This window comes from Lagenorhynchus albirostris, chromosome 21, assembly GCF_949774975.1.
Source record: "Lagenorhynchus albirostris chromosome 21, mLagAlb1.1, whole genome shotgun sequence".
NCBI lineage: Eukaryota > Metazoa > Chordata > Mammalia > Artiodactyla > Delphinidae > Lagenorhynchus > Lagenorhynchus albirostris.
The window spans coordinates 24713358-24738406 of record NC_083115.1 but is presented as its reverse complement, the minus strand read 5'-3'; the positions used below and the strand labels follow the sequence as shown (position 1 = coordinate 24738406).

Genomic DNA, 25049 nt, shown 5'->3' with positions numbered 1-25049 from the left:
CTTCACCACCTTCCTGAGCGCCCCCCTCCTGACACCATCCCACTGGGGTACGGACTGGGGGGGACACACACAGGCCATAGCTCAGCCTTAGAGAAGAGCTGAAGGTCGTACACCATATAGGACCATCTCTGCCGGAGTATTTCGTTCTCTGTGCTTTTTCTTATCTCCCCCTGAAAGTATGTGGTTTTGCTTTTATCACTGGAAAGAAACAGGAAATGTGCTTATTTTCGACAGGTTTGTTTGGAGAATAAGCCCCACGGGAACGCTGCTGAGCGCCCAGTCCCTCGGCTGTCACCGCTCCCCGAATCAGCCCCCAGTCAGCAGGCCTTGCCTTACGCCCCGTCTAGGAACCCCTCCTCCGGTCCTGCTGCCGAGCAAGGCTTCCCCCTGCCCAGGACAGCAGCCAGCCTGCCCTTAGGCCCCCCAGGAACTGGAGAGCCCGTCAAAGGACTCACTGGGATCTGACCGGCCCCCCGGGGTCGCCCTGCGGGTGAAGCGCAGCAGGCGGGGCTGCGGCGCTGAGGGGCTGGGGGTTCGGGCGCCTGGGCGAGCTTCCTGATCACACCTCCCGTCTCAGGGACCTCAGCCTGCATCCGGGTCTGGCCTTGTCCTCGGGCACCGGACATGGGCAGGGCCGAGGGGAGCTGTGTGTGCCCGGGGGAGGGGCTGGATGCCCTCGGGGTGTCCTGCTGCCCTGGGGCCCCCACCCCCTCCCTCGCTGCAGAAGGCAAGAGGGTAGGGAACGTTTCCCAAGCCTGGAAAGACCCCGGCCCACGTTAGCAGAGATCAAGTGAGCCGCCCCAGGTGCACCTGTACCCGCAGGGGAAAGCAGCCTCCCATCCTCACTCTTGCACCCGGGCCTAAGGAGGACACCTCGGACGACGTTTCCTGGTGACAGGCCTCCTTCCACACTGGCGGGCTTCTGTTCTCAGCAACGGTGCAAAATGGGGGTGGGGGCTTCCCCAGACTCCCCGGAGACCGGCCCAGTGTGGCCCCGCTGACTGCCCCTCTGTGGTGTCTATTCCTATAGAAACGGAACATTTCTTTAGTCTACAGGACTGTATGGTTCCCTGTGGCTGCTGAGACAAACTGCCATGAATTCAGTGGCTTCAAACAGGATAAATCTATGCCTTACAGTTCTGCAGGTTAGAAACCCAACGCGGGTCTCATCGGGCTGAAATCAACATGTCGGCAGGGCCAGTTCTGCTTGGAGAGTCTGGGGAGAATCCGTGTCCTTGCTTTTCCAGCATCTAGAAGGGCCTGTAGCACCTCCATCCGTATCAAAGCTGGCAGGCAGCACCTTCAAAGCTCTCTCTGACCTGTTCTGTCATCAGGTCTCCTTCTCTGGCCCCGACCCTCCCGCCTCTCTCCTATAAGGACCCCTGTGATGACACAGGACAGACAGATGGCCCAGGATCAAATGCTCATCCCAAGATCTGTAATTAGTTGCAGTTGCAAAGTACCTTTCGCCACACAAGGTAACATATTCACAGTAGTGGATGACGAGAACGTGGACACCTTTGGGGCCATCATTCATCCAGCACGAGAAGTTACTGAGATGGGGCTTGTTCAAGAAGTGAAGTGAACAGCCCAGTGGGGACAGCACATCAGCCGGGTCGGGGAGAGGCCCACCTGCCCTGAACACCCAGCACAGGGCCTGGCCCACTGCACACAAACACCATGTATGTGTTGAAAGGGTGAAAACATCTAAATAGAGGAGAAACTGATGGGCTCATGAGGATAATCGTGAATTACAGGACTGCAGGTCCAGAGGAGAACAGAACGAAGAGAAACAGCTGCTACGTATTGATACCGACTGTACGCCAGGCACTGAATGAAGACCCTCCAGCCGTTGTTTCATCTAAATCTCCCGCCAACTCCATAAGGCAGCTTCTACTAACTCTGTGTACGGATGAGAAGACGGAGGTTCTAAGAAGTAACGAGCCCCTGGCTGGACGTGTGGTAAACACAGCAGTAAAGCCTGTGTTCTTACCCCGGTTTGTGTTTCTAGAAAACTAACTGAAATGGAATTCAGACGCAACACAAACTTCACGCACCAGGAAGGTGGCTTCACGTAGTTTCCTGATCGTCAGTTTGGATGGTGGGATGGACCTTTCTCCCGGGGCAGGGATGCAGCCCAGAGCGTGGCGGTCAGCATATTGTTTCTGGAAATTCACAGCCCCTGATGTCAACCGTGGACCCTGGGGAGACACGAAGTCTAGGCGGAGGATCCTCGTCTAAACACGTTCTGTGCTTGAGGAATTCAACAGCGCGTCTACCGTGAGTGTATGTGGGAAGCCTGAGCTCACGTCCGTCGCTTGCGTACATCTGGATACGCGTACGCTGAGCTTGCTTAAAATATCGTATATTAAGGTGTCTCCTGCCAGCACGGGTTTCCTTTCTCTCTCTTGGCCAAGTATGAATCTATATCTTCTTCAGGCTCTAGACTAGCCATTACAGTGACTCTTGCTTAAACACCAATTTAAGTAAGGGTGTTTGAATGTGGGCTGTTTGCCCCTGTTCACACCTGTTAGTCTGTAGGAAAAGTTCTGTTTCAGGACCTAAACAAGGTATTTTTATACTCAAATTAGAATAACAGTGCTAAAATGAGACAGACCAGTGAGAAGTCGGGGACATCTGGGAACAGAACGGGAATCCTGTACGTTCACATCACAAAAGACACCACACTGTGTGATGTCTGCAATGGGCTGGAAGGAAACAAGAAGGAACCTCCGGGACCTGACCTCAGCCCCGGGGACGTTCGGGGTGTCCTGTGCCCTGCGGGGTGTCTGGCAGCATCCCTGGCTGCTATGCTCTGGGTGCCTGTGGCACTCACGCCCGCACAGGTGGTGACCAGACACTGCCCCATGGCCCCCGGGGCCAGTTCACCCCGATTGAGAACCACTGAACTGAAGACAGAACAGGAATCCCATACGCTAGCACCAAAAAAGAAAAGCAGCAATTATTTTCGATGAGCAGAAGAAGATAAAGGTAACTCCCCCATTACTTACGGACTGGAGCATCACACGCGCTGTTCCCTTCCTCGCCTGGCGCAGGTGTCCGGCCCTGACAACTCTCCTGTGGACGCTGGGGAAGAAGGCTTCCTGGCTGCTTCTCAGAGTCTTGCAGCATCCCTTCCCGGGGCTCCGCTGGCTCTGGGCAGGCCCCCACCGCCTAGGCCTCGGTTTTGCTGCCCCCAGCCTGCTGCCTGCGCTCCACACACACCCTGGCTTTGCCGGCATCCCGCACACTCAGGAAGGTCATCCCCTAGAAGGCAGTCCTACATCCTTGGCTGTACAAGCCAGACAAGGTGGTCTACGTGACCCCGACTTACCAAGACCCTCTGCATGCAGGTGGACGCAACCGGGTTCGGAATTTCCAGGAGGCAAGCCGCGGTAACGGGTGCTCGATTATCGCAGCAAGTGGCAGGAAACACTGAGGGAAGAGCTCCTGGATCCCCGATTTCCGTGGGCGGCTTTTCTGAGGTCTGTGCTCCCAGCCCTTGGTCTCCCTGCTCCGTGCCCTGGCTGGGCTCCAGGCAGACGGTCACACAGTCCTGGCCACGCCCCAGTCTCCCAGTAGAGGCTCCAGCCCTTGTCTCCCTCCTTCCTCCTCGGTGAGTCCAGCCCTGTCATCCAAGATCTGGTAACTTCCGGGAAGGACGCGGGCCTACTCCAGCCCCTCTGCCGGCCCAGCCCACTGGCCCTTCTCCAAGCCGGTGTCCATCTGCGGAGGGACGTGAGCACAGCGGTCCCGGCCCCGTGTCTGCGAGGCTGCAATGAGCTGCCCTGGGCCCCGCACTGCAGGGGGGCCCGGGGGACAGGCGAAGCTCCAGGGTCACAGCCTTCCATTTACACGTGACAACATGGAAGTTTCTGCCCTGACTCGGCCCCTGTCTACCTCGGAACCAGGACTCGGCCTGTTCTTACCAGAACCAGGCAGAAGTGTCGCCAGATACGGGCCCGGAAGGCGAAAGAGGCACCAGGAATCCACCTGGAAGGACCAGGATGGCATTTCCCCCATTAAGATGCTGCAGAAATGTGCCTTCAATTCCCAGAAGCTGTCAGGCAGCAAAGAACTCACTAACCTGCTTTGCAAGAGTTAATTCTTTCAGACTCTGAGGGCGGCGCTGCCAGCCCAACAAATGCACGGCACCGCTGGGGCCTTGGGCGGGGGCCGCAGGGGTGTGTGCGCCGGCCCGCAGGGTGGCGGAGGGGATGAAGGGAGAAGAGGTTTCCCAGGGAGCAGGAAACGCCCTGGGCCCGAATAGAACTGACAAACGGGTAAGGAAACTTCCAGAAGAGTACCATGCAATCATCTACTCAGTTTTTCTTCCATATTCACTCATTTTTTTTTTGTTTTTTTTTTTGCGGTACGCGGGCCTCTCACCGCTGTGGCCTCTCTCGTTGCGGAGCACAGGCTCCGGACGTGCAGGCTCAGCGGCCATGGCTCACGGGCCCAGCCGCTCCACGGCACGTGGGATCCTCCCGGACTGGGGCTCGAACCCGCGTCCCCTGCATCGGCAGGCGGACTCTCAACCACTCCGCCACCAGGGAAGCCCTCACTCAGTTTTTTTTTTAAAGAAAGTAAGTGAAGTGGCTGCGATCTCCACACACTTCTTCCCTCAGGAGCTGTGACCTGGCATCTGATGGCGGGTCTATGTCAATGCAGAGCTCCCGCTACTTTGAAAGCTTTATGCCTGAAAAATACCCAGTTTTATGAAATGCTTTCACGCGTGTATAAATCTAAAAGCCACCAAAAAAAGTGCAGTCGCTAGGGCTTAAATTCTGTCCATTTGACAGGTGAGAAAACTGTGGCTATAAATTATCCCTCTGTCCTCAGGATCTAGAACATTTTTATCAAATTCAATATATGAAAATATTTACAGAAAAAGATACTTTGGGATGTGATTTAGAGAATCAAATCAGATGATTCCACTCGCAAAGAATCCCATTTCCTGCAGCTTGTCGGAGAGAGAAGCAGTTACACGTACTAATTCAGGGAGTCCTCCAGACCAGCATGAACTCTGTTCAGGCCCGGAGTCCTGTCACCGGAAAGAGACCGTCTGGAAGGAAACCTCCTCTCCGGGCTCCAGGGTCCGGACTCCTGCTGTGAGCACTGCAGGTTCAAAAGGCACGGCGTCCCTCCCCCGCGCTGGAACCAGGGCCTCTCGGCAGGGCCGGGTCCCGGAGTGACTACTCACACTTTAATTAAAAGATGGGAATAGAATAAAGTGATATTGAAAGCTTCACCACACAGCTGGAAAGTAAAACCTGGTGAAGTGACAGATGGGCGTGAGTGACAGCAAGGCTTTCCTGAATACGTCACCAATATTACAACAAGTGGAGACCTCGGCTGGTACTATTTTCATTGTTTACTTATTTATCCCATAAGAGACTGTGGTACTTGTAAGTTGAGTTTTTTGAGGGACTGATGAAGACCAAACAGTCTTTGAGCATCAAGGTGTAAGTAAAAGGCATATCCAAGTACTTCTGTCTTATGTGGACACTGAAAACACGGAGAAACTGTATATTTTTAATCAGTGCAGACAATATGGAGCTGACTTTAGACACTCCTCTTCATATTTTATATTAAACTAATTCAACTCATGACGTCACTCAAAATAAAAACTGGCAAGTACACGCGCCTCTAGAGAGTTTCTCAGCACCGACATGGGATTCGAAGCGCTCTTTGACACGTACATTGTGCCCGTCTCTGGAATCCACACGTAAACTCCCAAACCAGCACGTGGGGATGCCACATTGGAAAGGACCACCTGACCGTCCCTCAAACCTAACTGCCCCTTTGCGTTTCACAGGAAAAAAGGCAACTCACGATATTGTATTTTTAAATAAAAAGACTTTATTCATGAAATAAGATAGCAGCTAATAGTTTAAGGAAGGCTGGGGGGGAGATTTCTTTCACATGGGGGCACACATGCACCTTGGAAAATATTTGGCAAAGTCATAAAATTAGCATTTTTAGTCACCTGTAAAGTGCTGAGACATTAATCTCGGGTGGACCTGCATTGTTTTTCTTAACCATCCAGTAAGTAGAACATTGATAGATAACTACACGTGGAGCACAGCGAACTCACGGGTCACTCGTGCACGGCGCCCGCAGAAGGGGCCCCAAGTGCCAGTCTGCCGACCAAGGGCCACCTTTCCTGTGTCCTGTGTCCACCGCCAGCACCGGCGCCCACCCTGACCAGCACCATGCATCCTTCAGGACATGCATTCAAAGCTAGAAGCGCTCCTGGTCGACAGATGCAAACACAGCAGGAAAGGATGGACCAAGACACCTTCTACGTCTCCTGAGACACTAAAACACACGCATCTCCAACGTGGGTATTTTGGCATTGACGCTTGAGTCTAAATGTTGACAGGCATTGAGGATTTTGGTTCAAAGCAAACGTTATTTGTGAAACGTTACAGATAACATAGTGCCTCAAACTTTGTTAATTTTTTTAATAGAAAAATGCGATATAAAAATACTACTTTGTTAAAAATATACAGTACACGCATTATACCACTTTGGAAAACTCAGTTCAACTCAGAAAGCACATAACACCACCCGGCCTGGTATGTGTTACGTGGCTTTCTTCATTGTTACAAATTCTATTCTGGAGTTAAAAGATATACAATATAAATAAAAGTAGTGAATCTGAATCAAGTACAATTACTTTAAGAATTGTTAATAAACCCCTCCACCAGTGAATATGCTGTATTTCCCCGTGAGTTCTGAGTCTGCGAGTTCTCTAGGTGACAGGCTACGAGAACAGGTCTGCAGCGTCCCGTGTTTATTAAGGACCACGGGGGTCAGAGGGGGAGCATCCTCCCGGGACCCCCACCCACTCAAACACGGCGTCCACCCCCCTTCCTCATGCGCGTTCACACGGGGCTCCCCTGCCTGGGGTGGAGGGAGGGGCTGCCGGAGATGCCGCCTTGACGATATTGCACTTTTCGGCCCCGAGACGGCTGGCGATTCACGCCCAGCCAGCGCTGATGCGGCGGGACCACTCGGGGTGTGTGACTTGGCTGAAAGGCCACCCCCGAATCTCGACCCTGGCTCACACATTCAGCAGGGGGATCTGCCAGACCATGACGGACGAGGCCAACTCCTCCGGCCGCTGCTGCCTGGCCTTCCTGCTCACCCGCCGGTGGCCCTGTCCCCCGCAGGCCACCAGCACGGAGCTGGCCTTGGCCTTCCTGGCCCGCCGCCCTCGGCCGGGGGAGCTGCAGGGGAGCCGCAGGGGGTCCTGGACGAAGCTCTCCTCTGAGCGGGGCCCCAGGGAGCCCGAGCCCTGGGAAGGCGTCGGGGACCCAGACGTGGAGGAGACGTCGCTGGCCTGGGCGAGGGAGCCCAGCGAAGCCCCCAGCCAGACGGCGTCGGGGCCGCTGCGGCTCGGGCAGGGCCCGGGCCCCTCACCGGGGAGCGTGTCCCTCTGGTCTTCATCCTGGGGGTCGGCACCGGGGGGCGGGCTGTCCCTGGGCTTGTCTCTGTCCGCCTTGGAGGCGGCTGTGGCCACGACCAGGAACTTGACGGGCCCGTTGTGAGCATGGTAGGAGACCAGGCCTCGACCTGAAAGGGCACAGCGCTCAGCAGGGCTCCGCATGCCGGGCAGGGCCCTGGGCACCCCCCGTCCACACGGCAAAACCCTGTACTCGACAGCTCAGAGCGAAAACAGCTTCCAGACCACGTTCTCGTGGATTTCTAGTGAAGTCCAAGAATGCTCTCAAAACCATGGTCTAAAATACAACCGTGGTTTTCGTCATTGGTATCTCAGTTCTGGTACTTGCGTGGTACTTTTAAAGGGATAAAGTAGATATTTTCCTGTTCTCTGTATAAATGCCTTCTCGCCTGCTCTAAGATAATATATTTAGGAAAAGTTCCCTAAATCTTGGTTTAAAAAACTTAAATGCCTGGGGCTTCCCTGGTGGCGCAGTGGTTGAGAGTCCCCCTGCCAATGCAGGGGACGTGGGTTCGTGCCCTGGTCCGGGAGGATCCCACATGCCGCGGAGCGGCTGGGCCCGTGAGCCATGGCCGCTGAGCCTGCGCGTCCGGAGCCCGTGCTCCGCAACGGGAGAGGCCACGGCAGTGAGAGGCCCGCGTACCGCCACACACACACAAAAAAAAACAAAAACAAAACTTAAATGCCTGAAACATGTCAATGCTAGGAATAAGATGCCTAAACTATAAGTAGTTTCCTGCCATTTTTCACTTTAAAAAGATTCTGTGGTTTAGAATAAGTTAGTCCTATGGTATCGATTAAAATGGGGGCTCTTCAGTTCAAGGGTGATGTGAATTCAATTTTAAAAGAAGCACCAGAAGCTCCCTGTAGGCCTTTTTTATGAAATGCAGACTCCCCCATAACAGCGGGACTCCAAGGGTCAGGCGGGAACGGGATGTCCATTTTTAAGCGCCTCGCAGGTGAGGTGACAGAAATGGGGGGTAGATGCCCTTTTCACCAAATGCTTTGAGGCTGAAACAGGGCCCTAGCACCTCCCTCCCACTCTGGCCGAAGCAGAGGACGTTACAGGATTCCTCAGCTGGGCGAGGTGACTTCCCCCATGAGCTGAAGGACAAGTCAAGAACTCCTCCAACAGCGGGTACTGGGGGAGGGTGAAGGGATGGGGACGCCCAGACACCAGGTATGGAGGTGCGATCTGACGCGACAGCCCAGGGGAACATCCCAGCATCACCGGGTGAACCTGAATATGAGTGTTTCCTACACACCTGTGGTCCCCTCCCGGACACACAGCCAGAGGAACCCGAGTCCCTATGAGAAGGGGTGGCCAGAGGAACCCCCACAGAGGCATAGCACGTAACACACAGAACAGGACACAACTAAATACCCACTGTACGTCACATGAGGAACAAAGCCACGCTACAGAGCAGTGACACGCATGAGCTACGGTCACGTGACCAACAAGGATGCGCCTCAGAAATAACGTGGAAAGAAAGCAGCCGGAGAGGAATACATACACGACGAGACAATGATAGAAACTGTGAAAATGGCACAATTAAAGACTTCTTTTTTAAAAAAGGTACAAGTTAGCAAAACTATGGAGAAAAACCAATGGAACGGTGACGTGAGACCCAGCAGGAGAACGGCTATGTTTGGTTGTCGGGGAGAAGCGTCCCCAGCTGTGATGGGAAGAGCTTCTGACTCCTGAGCCTTTACCACTCAAACTGCCCGTAGTCACCACGTAGCTTCTGCATGTATCACAGGCAGGTCATAACGAAGACAGCAGTTAAGAAATGAATAAACCAAGTTGGAATTCCGTGATCCTAACAGGTGGATCATTGACAAAGTAGGAATTTATCTAAAGCACAGACCTATTTGCAGTAGACCCGTGAAAGCTTGTTGAGGGAAGGAAGGGCTGCCTGCGGTCAGAGTGAAATATTCCAGAGTTGACAGTAGGAAGAAACTATAGACAGAGATCTTTATTAACATTTCAATGAGTTTCCTACAAATCTTTTTCTCTGAGAGTTATTACATAATCGACATAAAATTTTAAGATCTTGGTTTTACTTAACTTACAGAATTAACACTTCTCTGTAACATTCCAAGCTCTCTGCAAACATCATTTGCACTGGCTGTGTTACGTTCTAAAATGGCAACGCGACCACTGTCTTAGGCGTCTCCCTACTCCTAATTTTGGATGTTTAGGCCGTTTCCTGTTCTTTCTGCATCATGGTTTATTCCTAGAGTTGGCTGCTTCACGAGACAGAATTTCCTGAATTGGAAACCCTGACTCCTGACGCAAAAGCATCTTCAAGTCCTAAACACCAAAATGTTTTCCAAAAAGGCTGTGCCCATTTGAGCTCCCCGCAACACTGCAAAACAGCACAACTGAGCTTTCTCAGATGCTGGGCCTCTTTCTTTGCAAAACATAAAAAAGCATCCATTTTCACTGAGCAAAACTGTACAGAATGATCAAAACCAACAGGTGGCAGAAAAGGTAACGTGAAAACACGTCCTGAGGATAAGGGTCTCCCTGGACCACTGACGTCAGAAACAGGAAGACAAAAGTATGACCTGATGATTCAAATTAATAGACATAGTCTTTATAGTAGGAAAGAAAGGAAGGAAAAAAGGAAGGGACGAAGGGAGAGAGAAAGCCACCTAAGTAATTTACACTGTTTAAGCAAAGACACAGCTGACCACAGACCCACGGGCTTGACGAGAGTACAGTACAGGACAGAGGCCTGGGAGACGCAGGCACTCGGGGGGTGCACTCACCGGTCACCTTGGGGATCCCCTGCAGACGAGGGACGGGCAGGGCCACCACGACGCCCAGGCTGGTGCCAACCATCAGCAGGCCGTGGCAGACGAGCAGGCTGGTCACAGACAGCCGCTGGTGTCCTGCTGGGACAGGAGAGACTTGTGCCCCGCAGTCTGGCCTCTGCAGCCCACACGCTGGGGCAGGGACCCCGGGCACTGCCCAGAAACCCTACAGACCCGCCAGAATGCTCCCCGGGCAGCCCCGAGCCCTCCCGGCCAGCGGGTGTCACTGGAGCCCTAGCCACACACCGCGACTCCTTCAGCCGGACGAGCAAGAGAGAGACCTGGGGGGCGTCCTGGCTGCACCCCGGCAGAGCACGGCCATGGCCTCAGGACACGTGCACGGTGCTCTCAGCACCACTGGCGCGGCCCTTCCACAGCCGATCACACACTCCCGCCCCGAACCGTCCATGTAAATCACCCACTTCCAGGCAGAGCTGCACACACACACGTACACACACGCGCACACACGCACACACACGCACGTCAGACGGCAGCCCCGTGTGCGCAAGCGCCCACCTAGGCAGCTAAGAGGGGAGCTCGCAGGTAGGACGGGCTCCCAGCGCCGCCCGCGCTCAGCATCACAGGGGAGAGACGCAAGCGAGCACCCAAAGGTTCCGTCGGAAGGAGACCACCCACGGCCTCGGTGGGAAAGTCCGGGAGGCGCGGACACCCAACGCTGGAGTCCAAGGGCTCTGGAGCTTCTGGCTGTTCGCTCTGCCTTGTTTTGTTTTGTTCTGCAGTCGAGGCTCTGAGGCCCAGAGAGGTGGGTCAGCCTGACAACGTTAGGAAGTGGAGGGAAAGGTGCGTGCCTCCCCGTGACTGTCGTCTCAGGGACTGAGTCTGGGCCCCGAGCACCGCACCCCTGCCCTGACCCTGCCCACAGCACCACCACCTTCGACAGGGGCTTTAAGCCCCTCCTGGCGTCTCTGCTCAGCACACAAGCTCGAGAGCAGAGAAGGGTCACGCGGCTGCTCCCAGGAAGGCATGGAGGGCGCTTCGAAACAGCTGGGTTCTTCTGCTCTCTGGAAACGAGTCATTTTCAGTATCTCTGTGTTTGACCTAAGTTCATCTTAGATAAAAAGCATGAAAACAAATGGTCTCAACACCAAAGCCAAAGGCAGGTCACCACGCCCACTGAAGTTATTTTATGATTATTTAGGCAACGGAACACTGAAACCAAACCGAGACAACAGCTACAAAAACTAAAGATCTGGTTTTACCTCTAAATACAGGTATATTTTTTGAAGAAAAGCTAATGTATTAAGTTCCCAGAAATCCAAATGCGTGCCCGTGGAAGCAGCTGGGGCTTTAGAGACAACTGGGACCTGCGTGTCTGTCTACACCTGGGCCGGGAGCTGCCATTTCCAAACGCCAGGGAGAACTGCAGAAGCCGTTTAGAAACACGGCTTTGGGCACAGCTCACAACGATTGCTCTCCAGGGGCAGGTGGTCCCATCGTGGGGCAGCCCTTCGGAGAGGAGCTCCAGGGACCAGGGAACGTCCCAGGACACACGGGTGTGCCTTCCAGAGCAGAAGTCTCACTTGATGCCGCGTGACCTAAAGATTCCCCACAGCTACGCTCGAGACAGAAAGCAAACGCGCAAAGCGGAGACCCTCCTCTCCAACCCGCTGGGAACCTTTGGTGGAAGCAGCTGGTGGAGGCGACTTTTGGAACTGGCTCACTGCTCTGTGTTTTGTTTTGTTCCAGTGACGTAGGGCCTCCGCCACTACCCTGGTGCACAGGGGCGGCAGGTTACATTCCATCTGGATATCTTACTTCTCAACGCCAACGTGGAGAATGTCATGACAACGGGATGGACAGGGGACAGAGCTATTATTTCCCTTTTGCAGCCGCTTTCTGAAGCCACCCTCCTGGAAGGAATACAGAAACTGGGGCAGTGGTATAGTCCTGTGGTCCTAGATATGAATAAATTTCCTTTTTAACACACGAAAGTACTGGCAACAATAAAAACAAGCAGACTCTCATGACGTGGTCTCAGGGCTCGGTTCCGAGGTTGGCTGTGGGTTTTTATATCATTTAAGTCCACCCACACCCTCATTTTGGTAGCCAAGTCCTGCATATAAGCAAAAACTGTTTGTATGAATAAACTGTTTTGTGATTTATTTGATCGTCCTGAAATATGTTGGTCTGGGAAACTGAGTTTCCTTTAATTCTTCTCCAAAAAAGGAATTTGTGAGTTAAATTTTCTTTCACAGAGAATATATCATTTTTAAAATATCGGCCTAGGACTATTAAAGAAGCATCTGAAATACTTTTAATCTACCACTTGGCTTTAAAGAAAACTAATGAGGAAAAGGGAATTTCAAACAGCCCACCTCCACAGTGAGGATTAACAGATCCTTGTAAAATATGATGTGAAATATTTCCAACCACTAATAAAAACATTAAGAAGATCTTGCTTTCAAATTACAAAGGATAAAAGTTTACTACCTATTTTCATTCATAAATGCATTTTGAAAGTGACCTTCTATCCCCCTTAGGAATTTTCCCGCCTCTTTGCCTGTAAATAGCATATTAAGAACATCTGACTTTTCATCCTGTCTCCAGCTTTTACATCTGTGTTACGTTATATGCAGTGAAAATCTGGGAAACTCTCTAGTCTCTGTAAAGAAACTCTCTCCAGAAGTGGATCTCTCTAAAGAGAAAGGACAAAACAATTCAAAGGTACAGAAGGTGCCCTGTGTGGCGTCGGGATGGGGAAAAGTCACCGTGTGGGGAAAGGTTACGAAACATGACGAGAAGGGGAAAAACTACATGGTCGGTGGGAAAGACCAACGGAAACAACCCCGGGGCTTCTGGGAGGTGCTCCTGGGAGGACACCCCCAGACCTTCACTTCATCATAACAAACGCGAAAGCAGGGAAAACTGGGATGTTTTTCTTTCTAACTGGTTTGAAAGCCGTCAGTTCCAGCGAATGATGGTTTGTTCCATTTTCAAAGTAGTCTAGGATTCATCTTTAATTTCACATATGAAAGTTTAACTGAATGGTAATTAGGGAACGTGGAGATTTTCCCATTCCGGAGGGTCTGCAGACGGAGCTGCTGAGAGGTGTCCAGGCTACTCCTTGTGGAAGCACCAGCTGTGGCCTTCTGAGCTCGCCAAGCTGCAGGCAGAGGGGCCACCCACTCAGCATCTAAGGGGGCGGCGAGGCGGGAGGGGCGGGGCAGAGATGCCGACAAAGGCTGGAGTTGGCATGGGCCGGAAGTGAGTTATCAACACGAAGGGGCAGGGGGAGCTGGCCGCTGTGTGATGCACGCTCTCCGGAAACCCTGCTGTCCTCTCACACGGGGACACAGGAGCACAGGAGAGGCGGCCAGGTTTATTCAAATGCTCGCGAGAAACACACAAACAGGGGAGAGAATAGGAGAAGCAGCCAGCCTTCCAAGTGTGCTTGGAAAGGCTGTGACTGGAACCCACTCCTGGCTCCCACCCGGGACAGAGACCAAGGAGGTGGGCAGGTTAGCGCAGGATTAACTGCTGGTTAAAGAGCCGCTGGTTAGCGCAGGATCAACTGCTGGTTAAGGAAGCTGCTAATTAGCTCAGGATCATCTGCTGGTACAGGAGCTGCTGGTTAGCGCGGGATTAACTGCTGCTTAAGGAGCTGCTGGTTAGCGCAGGATCAACTGCTGCTTAAGGAGCCGCTGGTTAGCGCGGAATCAACTGCTGCTTAAGGAGCCACTGGTTAGCGCGGGAACAACTGCTGCTTAAGGAGCCGCTGGTTAGCGCGGGATCAACTGCTGGTTAAGGAAGCTGCTAGTTAGCTCAGGACCAACTGCTGGTTGAGCAGCTGCTGGTTAGCGCAGGATCAACTGCTGGTTAAGGAGCCGCTGGTTAATGTGGGATCAACTGCTGGTTAAGGAAGCTGCTAGTTAGCTCAAGACCAACTGCTGGTTGAGCAGCTGCTGGTTAGCACAGGATGGCACCAGAGCCCAGGGGACACGAAATCCACTCCTCGGTCTGTTCCCTAACTCATAAATAACCTTGAGTCTAGTTTAAGTTGCTGAATTCCCTTATGATGTGGTTGATGGTACTTAGAAGAGTTACACTGACTTTTGTATTACATAGAAAATCGTGCCACTTTATTTGGTTACGTCACCCCTGGAAAGCAACGTGCTCACTCAGCGGGGACCTGGGAAGGCTAATCTGACAGGGGGCGGGGGTCCCGGCACTTTTTCATCCAAATACCCTCCCCTGACTCTTCTGGACGAAGAGGAAACAGCTGCATCCTGACATGACTCATGCAGCCTCCTGACCCGGAGGAGATGCCGCCCTCTGAACCACGGGCTGTAACCACCTTGGGGGCCAGGAAGGTTGACCGACGGCCCCTCGAAATGTGTGTGCTGACCCCAGGCGCCGTCATCCACTGTGTCTGCCAAGTATGATGTGGTTTACGGCAAAGCGCTCGAACTAATGGTGCTCAGAACAGAGCTCCAAACCGGACAGAAAGATGCAGCTCAGCACACGAGTCCCAGTCCACAGGGGAAAGCGCGCTGAGACCTCTAGGGAACTCAACAGGGCTCTCAGTTCTGCTACAAAAAGTCAGGAGCTACAGTATAGGGAACTAAATAGGTTCTCAGTTCTGCCACAAAAAGTCACGAGTCACAGTAGAGTACAGTAATTTTTTTTTTCCAATTGTGTTCTTTTTGGCCTGGGAAGGCTTCATCTCTAGAACCTACTGGAATTTTATATTCCAGTGAGAGCATGAAAGGACAGTTTACACGTTATTGCCATATATACATAAAAAACCCATTTGGGCAACATCACGAACACAACTCTAGAATGAGGCTTACACACGTGTCCAGGATGACGGTGGTCCAAGGACCTGCAGTTCCACAGGCTCACGTAGGGTGCAAACACGCACTGACACAAGTATTTAAGTGTCAGAGAGGACACAATGAAACACTTCTCACCGTGAAACACTGGCCCAAGGGTAAGGCGATTCAAAGAGGACAGACAAGACATGGGTGTCTGGCCTCCCTGTTCCCCAAAATGCAAGAAAATCAGACCAACGTCAGACGCCTTTCTGAGGACCACATTCAAGAACCACTGCCCAGGCGTAGCAAGAGGACTCTCATTCTAAGTGCCCCTGATTTCTGCTCTAACTGTCCACCTTCCTCACGTCTGCCAGGTCTAGCAGCTACAAACCTGGGAGTAAAACATGAGATGCAGAGAAAGCACAGAATCCCCGGATACTGGTGGACCTGGAGGTATTCTGCACACAGCAGGCAGATGCGGGAGAACACGCCACCCAAAGGCCCCTTCTGCATGGGGCTCGGGCTCCGGGGAAAGAGCCCTAAGTCCTGGCACAGGCATAGGAGGCCCAGGGCGGCGGGGGCCCCGAGGGGGGGGCAGGGACTGTGTGTGGTGATGGTGACAGCAGGCGGGGGCACACCTGCCAAGGGGCCCGGGGACGTGGGGCCGCCAGGTGTCCCCACCCGGCCACACGGTCTCCTGGCTCCACAGGAACCCAGGAGGATCCTGACCTGAACAGTGAAAGCCACGCAGGTGGATAAGAAACATGGGAGTCGTTAACTGGGGGATGGAAAGAAGGAAAGAAAACAAGATGAAGTACAGCCGGTGGCCCAGGTGCAAACAGGTTATGTGGCCACGGGTACGTGACCGCTGGGCTTTGGTACAACAGGGACGGGGGATTCGAGCACCCAGGGAGGGCTTCCCGCACAGGTCTGTTCACGCGGTGTGGGTGGCAGCCCACGTGCTGCACACCGGATCTTTCTCTTCTCCAACCGGGAGCCAGGAGACGCAGCCAACGTGGGAAAGGAGGGGAATGCCGTGCGGCGTGGGCCTGGTCCTTAAAAGCCCCGTGGAGACGTGGGCCAATACACACCAGGCACACACACCTGTACACAGCAAGCAACGCATATACACACGAGTTACATACATACACACATTTGCAACATGCCCTGCATAACAAGCCCACACGTGTACATACTAGCACACACCCATACCTAACAAGCTCACGCGTGTACATACTAGCCACACGCCCGTACCTAACAAGCTCACGCGTGTACATACTAGCCACACGCCCGTACCTAACAAGCTCACGCGTGTACATACTAGCCACACGCCCGTACCTAACAAGCTCACGCGTGTACATACTAGCCACACGCCCGTACCTAACAAGCTCACGCGTGTACACACTAGCCACACGCCCGTACCTAACAAGCTCACGCGTGTACATACTAGCCACACGCCCGTACCTAACAAGCTCACGCGTGTACATACTAGCCACACGCCCGTACCTAACAAGCTCACGCGTGTACATACTAGCCACACGCCCGTACCTAACAAGCTCACGCGTGTACATACTAGCCACACGCCCGTACCTAACAAGCTCACGCGTGTACATACTAGCCACACACCAGCCACATGCAGCTCCCACACCCCACTCCTGCACCTTGGCTGGTTTGACTCCCACTGCCAGGAACACCCTTCCCGCGTGGGGCTGGCGGAGCCCCGTGGAGCCCCCCACCAGAGTCTCCTTTTCTCTGCCCTTCAACCTCATATCCTTGCCCCTGCCCCCCGCCCCAGTGCTTTACTAACAGCACTAAACCGTCTGCGATGGGCGGCTCTGAGCTCTAAGAAGGGCGCTTTAGTTCGGGTCACCCGACAGCCCCGAGCCCCGGCCCTGGGGGATGTGGCACCGCCCACCAGCGCCCCAGGGCCCACCTGGCAGCATGTGGTGGACCGGGGTGGCGACGTTGACGTCCTGGAGATGTTTGAGCGTCTCTGTGTGGAAGAGGCGGAGCGTGGACCCCGAGGTGAAGGCGATCCAGATGCCCACGCCGGCAATGGCCATGTGTGAGACCACCATGCCCTCCTCCTGGTGGGCCTCCAGCTGGCTCTGCGGAGACCAAGGAGAAGGCGACGGCGGGGCGTCGGGGGTACAGCACAGAGCTGCACCTCACGTCGCCGTCACGGACCCGCCCTCTGGGCCGCGCGTGAAGCCTCGGGTGGCGCTGTCGTCCCCACCACGCCCGCCTGTCCAGCTGGCGCCCCGGATCTCACCTGCCCTCAACCACCTACAGCAAGGGCACCGTCATCCCAGATCTGCAGGTGCTGAGCAGCGCCCCTGGACGCCTGTGGACCATCAGCACCCCCAAACCTGAGCGGGAACGAGGGCCACGTCTGCCTGCGAGGAGGCCTGTACGGGCGGCTAAGCCCCCGCCGAGCTCGCAGGGTCCCCTCGGTGTCCAGCCCCGTCCGGTCCCCGGGTGGCCACCTGCTGCTTCTCCGTTTGGCCAGGCCCTTCCCAAGCCTCCGGGCTGTGCTCTGCTCCAGGTCTCCATCCTGACAACCCTGCCCACGGGGCCCCCGAGAGGGAACTTTTGGAACTTGCCCCCATGGTGGACGGGCTGGTGCTGGGCAGCCGTGGTCACTGCCTACCAGGGATTGGCGGGGGGCAGGTGGGGTGAAGCTTGGAGACACAGTGAGAAGAAACACTACCCTCAAAGAAGTCCTCTTAGCCCACAGCAGGTCACAATCCTGCACAGCTCTCTAGCCTGAAAAGAGGTAACTTAAAACTCCCTAGGAGAAAAACAGGCTTACGCCTCTGTCCCCTTCCTCAAGGACTGAGAACAGTGCGGGACGCTCTTTACAACCCACTATGCGGCCGAGGGGGCCAAAGGCGCCATCCTCGCACGCCTACCCGCGTGGAAAGGGCTCGCCGGTTAGCCCCTCACGCTGCACCCACGCCGCGCGGCACTCCCGAGCTGGACCGAGGGGGACACGTGAGTCTCTGATTTTGTCAGAAGGGAGGCTGCCCGTCCAAGGGCACCACACCTTGTTTTAAGTGAAGACTGCAGCTGGACAGGCAGGGCTGGAGAGCGGCCTGGGGGTCGTCCTGAAGCCGGGACTCAGGCGTGACAGTGATTCTGGAGTTCGCAGACGCCCCCGACGGCCTGAGCGCCCAGTCCTGCCATCACCACCTGCCCAGGGCCGCGCGTTCCCTCCGGAGTACCCGCGCACCTCCCTGGAGGGAAGACGAGGACCCTGCTCTCGGGACGGACAACTGGCTCAGGCCCTCGGCCCCTCCTGCAGCCAAAGCCGGGGGGCCGCCGTTTCCTCCGAGACGCCCGTGCTATGCTCACCTCCACAGACACCTCCCTCCGCGCACGTGTGCACCCTCCCACAAAGCGACCCCGCTCATCACAGGTCTAATTTAAACACGTGTCAGTGGGGACGAGCCGGTGCCGGCGGTTAGGAAGGACCCCCGAGTTCTTACAGAGTGAGTCCTCCTGAGTAAACACGTATGACTGGAAACGCTGGGCCACACGGCAACTCCACGTTTCACTTTTTGCGGAAGGACAGACTGTTTTCCAACAGCTGCCCCATGTCACGTCCCCACCGGCGATGTGTGCAGCTCTCGACTTCTCCGCGTCCTCTCGGCACTTGTTAACGTCCCTTCTCTATTGCTGTCATCCTCGTGGGCGTGACGTGATGTCTCATGGTGGCTTTGGTTTGCATTTCCCTAAGGACTAAGGATGGTGCACACCCTTCCCTGTGTGGCCGACTGTGTATCTTCTTCGTAGAAATATCCGTTCAGATCCTAGGTCCGTGTCTGGACTGGACTATTTTTCTTTTGATCGATGAGCTGTAAGTTATATAAGCTGTTTGTTATGCACTCCTGGCAGATACACGATTCTTCAGTATTTTCTGCCTTTCCGTGGGTCGTCTTTTCACTTTGCGGACGGCCCGTGGAAGTGGCTTGGGCTGCCCTGTACCACAGAAACAGACATGGCTTTCCTCTCCGGCAGGCTTCAAGGGGGATGGCTTCCATGCTGTTTTGTGAACCGGTACAGATGCCCTCGGAGGAAGCCCACTGCCGAGACCAGGGCTGCAGGAAGCGGTAGCACTATTTCGCGTCCCACTGCCCTGTGTGTGTATCACCTAGCAGTAAGGTTTCAGCAGCAGAGCGGGGCTGACTGGGAGGAATGGGGCAAGCGGCCCACCCCTCCCACATGCGCTGAGTCTCGGCCTCACAGCTTTGCGTCTCTGAAGAGGAGAAGCCCAGCTGGTCCTTCGGGTCAGCTCAGGACAAAGCGCTCACTGCTCCCGGAAGGCCATCTCTGGCAGAGCAAGGCGGCTTCCAAAGAGAGGTCAAAAAGGGAAGAAAAACGTCACGTGATGCTGAGAAGTCCTTGCGCTACCTGAGCGTAAAGGAGCTCAGGTACTCGCTCTCCCAGCTGCTGGCTCTTTCACAGTTACTGTTGAAACTTCTCGTGGAAGAAGAGAGAAAGTCACGGTCTGCTGGTCCTCAACCTCCGTTTCTTTCTAAGAACTCAGCAAGCCCGGGGAGGAGGCAGCCCAGAGCCGCTGCTGGTCGGGGCCCACCCTGTCCCTGCCGTCCGGTGGCTCCGTTCGGTGACTGCCTTGGCCGCCCCACTCCCATCCTCTGTCTTGCGGGCCATCTTGTCCCACGCGTCCTGCACGCTGCTTCCCGGCCGTCCTGTGGCCACCTCCACCGCTGCAGCGGCTGCCCGGGTCCACCACTGTCTGCTCACGGGTCTTCGGCGTCTCACAACTGGCTGTTTTTCTTTACAGAAGTGCCTCGTTCTGCAAAGTCTACCTCAGATTCTCCCTCTCTGTCCTCCACCCATGGGGAGTGGAATTCTCCCGACAGAGCTCTGGAGCAACCTTCTCAGTGAGTCTTCAGTCCCCAATCTCACCCCCCTTTCAACTCCTTGCAAAAAAAAGTCCTCGGAGAAGACAGATTTCCTGGCGTCTGTCCCTTGGTTAAATCCCCACACGGCCCCCGTCGCGCACAGCGTGGCGGGGCTCAGGAAGTCACACGCCGATCTACCCCGGGAACCGAGCCAAGCGCGGCTGCCCTCACGGTCACGGCCTCGGCCTCGACAGAGCTGCCCAGACGGGCCCCGTGAGCGCTCACGGCAGAGGCTGAAACCCCGAGAACCGAGGCGGGGACCGCACGCTCCTGCGTGCGAGGGACCAGGTGCCCTCTGACCACACCTGCGCCAACCCCACGTCCCCACGCTCGGACTCACCCTGTTTCTGGGCAAAGGTCCTCCAGGAACTGCCTTCTCATGTCCTGACACACAGCACTGCTCCTCTGAGATGTCGTGCGTTTTTGCCGCCTGCTGAAGTCCTCCTCTCCCCGGACAGGGCGGCTTTACGGGCCTGTGACCCTCGCGGGGTCTCAGGCTCAGAGGGCTCCGCACCTGGCATGATGCTCGGGCTGCTGGCATCTCGGAGTCCGGGCTAACTGACGTTGGACGTGGGGCCCTGCAGATGCCGTAGCCAGTCCTGACCCCAGACCTGCCCCCAGGGGCCAGGTAGCTGGTGTTGCCCTCACCTGTTCCGGCACGGCACCTGGCCTGTGAGTTCTTCCTGGGCTTTGGGGTTTTTTGTACAGCACTGTACTTCTTAAATGCGTGACACATTTGTGCTGGATGATGGGTGATGTGAACAATAATTTATCTCTGGGATGCTGGCCATTGTCTCCCACCTTCTCAGAGGCTTGGTCTTCTGTGTGAAAACAGGAACTTTGGGCAACAGGGTGTCGGAGTCTCCTGCCACCTTGAAATCATGCGGATCTGAAGGTCTCTGCAGGGTACGGTAGCAGGGCCGGGACCGGCAGTAGGTGTTCAAGAACCGGTCTGCCTGCCAGCTTGGGCCTGTCGCCTCTGTGCCCCGCATTCGTGTCTTTCTATACGATGACGGGAATTTATCTCATCAGGAAAAAAACGCATCAACTCAGAAAACGCTCTGCTACTAGGTCACCTTTAGTATCGTATCCATTTCATTCTTTCATTCTATTTTTGTCTTCAACGTTGGGGGTAGGGTTGGAAGGAAAGCTTTTTCTTCTTCTCCTGTCCTTCTGTCTGTCTGTCCTGAGTCAGGAACACTGCACATTGCAGAAAATCGAGAGTAAGGAAGGACAGGTCTTACTTTAAACAGCTCCAGTAATTAAACCGAAACTACCTGTGAAATTGGGGCTCCGAGAAACAAAGCTGTGAGGTCAGCACCCGCCGTATCCTCAACAAACCGCCCGCTCTTCAACGTCAGGTTGCTTTCAGAGCTGCGTCCATGTTCCTAAAGCTCAACGTTTTCTTAAAGGGCATGAAGTAAACCCCGTGAAGAAGGCCCTACGTAGCTGGGAAGGAAGAAAGAAGGCGCCCCCCCACCCCAGATCCAGGTGCAATGACTGCAGCTTCATTACGTGCATTTAACGCTTATGCTTCCCCGTCTGCTTCCCCTGACCTGGCGGGAAGGCGGGGAGTTTTATTGCTGCCGCGCGGCGCACGCACAGCCCGCCTGGCTCGGCACCTCTGGGTGAGGTGCTCGGCGCTGCCCCATCAGAACGCCGAGCTGGCACTGCAGCCCCGCTGTCCCCGCTGCAACTGTGCCAACCACTGCCGTGCAGAGGTCACCGCGAGAACGTTCATGCCCCTGGACATCAGAACTCACACCCTGCTCAGCCCACCGCAGAGCGAGTGCAGCCTCGTGGCCCCATGTCGCTGGCCCTACAGACAGGGCACATTCAGGGAGTTTCCCTGTAGCAGCTGCCCTCACCCCAACCAAAGAGGCTGCAGACGCATTGCAGTTTCAAGCCTGCAGAGCTGCACCGGTACCCCAACTGTGATTTCCCTGCCCGGCGGAACTACTGGATAAATTACGTTTTTTTAATAACCGAGTAGATTTTGCTTCTCTCTCTATAAACACATTTACTCATTTTGGCACTAAAAATGGACAGAAAGGAGGCTTTTATTTAAATCCAAATATGTTACTTCTGAGCCTTCAAGATTTACAGCATATACATCCTTTGGAGCATGTGGAAATAACCCTTTAATGATAATAAGGTCATAACCTTATGTTAGTCTGGAATCGCCTTGGCAGCAGCTATAGAAACCATCATTCCGGCTTTCGGTACGAATTTATGGCAAAATTAACGTATTGGTTTTGGAGAGATGTTCTAAAGAAAGATTGTTACGTTATTATTCCTTCTCTGTGAAAAGAAACTGAAATACAGCTAACAGAATGCTATTTCTGGCTCTTGTATATTTACTCTAATAATAATTTATTCTAGTAATAAACAGCAACCACTACTGGGGTGCTCTTTGCTGGCAATATTACCTCTCATTTTGATGAGGAAGTTGGTTGATCGCCAGCTTGTGGATCAGAGCCTGAGGCCCAGGTAAGCGGCTCACCTGCGACCACCGTGCAGTGCACGGTTGAGTTAGGATCTGGACTCTGACCCTCACTACGTCACCGATAAGGTGCGACACTGCTGGTGTACAAGGCAGTGGAATACAGCCCAGCAGTGGTTACAGCGCCTATAAAGTGCCCTGCACAGGGGCCGTGGTTAATGACCTCTCCACACCCCACTGAGGGCTTCTTATTACTCTGAGGCATGCGAAGTAAAAAGGAGCAGGTGGAGAGAAGTAGAAACAAGAAGTTACCATAAAAATACTGGGCAGAGACTTCCCTGGCGGTCCAGTGGTTAGGACTGCACTCTCACTGCCAAGGCCCTGGGTTCAATCCCTGGTCAGGGAACTAAGATCCCAGAAGCCACGCGGTGCGGTGGGGGAAAAAAAAAAACAAAAAAACGGGCAAAAGCAATTTCACAGGTTTGTCTCCTGCCTCCTATTCTGGACACCAGCCCCATCTCCTCTATGGCTGGCCGGCTGACCGGCTGACCCCGTCACTTGAAGAGGCTCCGTCCTGCGGGCCCCTGGGGAGCTCACGTCGGAAACAACACAGGTGGAAGAACGGTTTGCGGTCTGACAGCAAGACTGCCAGCCTGGAGTCCATGCAGGACCAAGCTCCTGGCCACAGCACCTCGGCTCCTGGGCGTGGACCTGCTCCCCAAGCCGCCCACAGGGATTCGGGGCAGCATCTGAAGAGGCCCCGGATCCACAGAGAGGTGGGCCCACCCCCCGCGACCCTCACCTGAACACACTTCCCTTCCCACTACCTTCCTTGTGAGGGTTGTGAGATTTTCACTTGTGAGGTAGTTCACTGGCTGCAAAAGCACCCGTGTTATAGGAGTTTCCTTACGGCAGAGCGGAGCGAAGAGACAAGACGGTGATGAACAGGTAGGAAATAAGTAGGTCTGTCTCATCTTTAACAATAAAAGGAGTAACATGGCTAAACACATTACACGTGTATCGCATGTTTTAGTAACGTGGCTAAAACATTCAAGAGGTCCAATGAGAAGTGAAATTCATCTCCATGTGTATATATGTACATACACACATACACGTGTATGGCTACATGTTTACGTACACCCACATGTGAGTACACTATCTGTGTGTGTGTATTGTGAGTACGTCGCCTACTTGTATTTCTTCTGTGAGCTGCCTGTTCATGTCCTTTGAACGTTTTCTATTAGCTTGGTTTCTTCTCTTTAACTTAGCAAGAATCCTCTTTCTATAAGAACACTAACACTTGGCGGCAGGTGCAGCAAATATTTTATCAGTTTTCATTTACGAGAGTTTTGATACAAACAACACACAGTAGATGTTAAAAAAAAAAAGGTTCTAAAACTTCACCAAATTTATCATATTCTTTACCGTGGCAACTTCTAGGTATACGACGTATCTGGAAAGATCCCCCCACTGCAAAGTCACGGAACCATCCTACTGTTTGTACCTTGTCAGTCTGTGGCTTTGTTTGTAATTCTAACATCCCTCGCTCCAGAATGCCGCCAATGGTGAACAGCTGGGGCCTGAGACGCAGTCTGGTTTCTCCCAATGACTATGATCTCTACTGAATAATCCATTTATCACACTGACTTGAAACGCCTCTTCAATCAAACACTAATTTTCCACATGTCCTTGAACACTTACTAGTATGTTCATACCGAATACATCTTTTAAAGTAACGTCTGTATTAAAGGTAAATAACAGACAATCAGTCCACGGATGTGGCTAGACAAGGGCTCTGGGACTTCTGAGTTAATCCTTCCTTCTAAGCCACACCAGGAGGGATTTTCTTTCCGCACAGAGCCGCAGGCAGGACACTGCCTGACCTCTCTACCCGCGAGAGGCGATCCTCGACATCAGCCTGGGAAGTTAGTCGCACTGGTTCTGAAGTGCGTCTTCCCGCACTGTGTAGCCACTTAGAATGACTTACCTCCACGGCATCAGTCTCCACACTGATTACAGACACTTGACCTCCAGACGCCGCCCACAGTGTGTCTTCCATCATTAGCAGACTTCGAACTGGGAGGACGCCTAATTTTATCACTGTTTGAGGTTCGGAATTCCAGGATCCATCTTAAAAGAAGATATTTCTTTCAATTTCATTCAAATTCAGTTTCTCAAACAGACGTTTCTCCAAAGAAGAAATACAGATGGGCAACAGGTACATGAAAAGGTGCTCAACATCACTCATCATCAGGGAAATGCAAATCAAAACCACCATGAGATGTCACCTCGCGCCTGTCAGAACGGCCATCATCAAAAACACAAAAAAATACAAGTATTGGTGAGGATGTGAGGAAGTGACAACCCTTGTGCACTCTCGGTGGGAATGTAATAAATTGGTGCAGCCACTGTGGAAAACAGTATAGAGGTTCCTCAAAAAACTAAAAATAGAACTGCCGTATGATCCAGCAATTCTAGTCCTTGGTATATAACCGAACAAAACGAAAACACTAATTTGAAATGACACTTGCACCCCAATGTTCAATGCAGTACTATTTACAGCAGCCAAGACCTGGAAGCAACCTAAGTGTCTATTAACAGATGAACGGATA

At 53.7% G+C, this 25049-nt stretch overlaps 1 protein-coding gene across 10 annotated transcripts in view; it reads right to left on the bottom strand.

The window, feature by feature from the left end:
- Positions 1–5839: 5839 nt before the first annotated feature.
- ARHGEF10 (Rho guanine nucleotide exchange factor 10) overlaps positions 5840–25049 on the bottom strand; it is an 88970-nt gene continuing 69760 nt past the window's right edge. For 9 of the 10 annotated variants that reach the window (XM_060136308.1, XM_060136310.1, XM_060136312.1 and 6 more), the window contains 4 exons: positions 24425–24567; positions 17000–17174; positions 10247–10369; positions 5840–7581 (listed from right to left, as the gene is read on the bottom strand). In XM_060136308.1, the coding sequence (XP_059992291.1) occupies positions 7070–7581; positions 10247–10369; positions 17000–17174; positions 24425–24567 (953 nt within the window). In that variant the 3' untranslated portion in view covers positions 5840–7069. The other variant, XM_060136313.1, reaches the window with a different exon arrangement.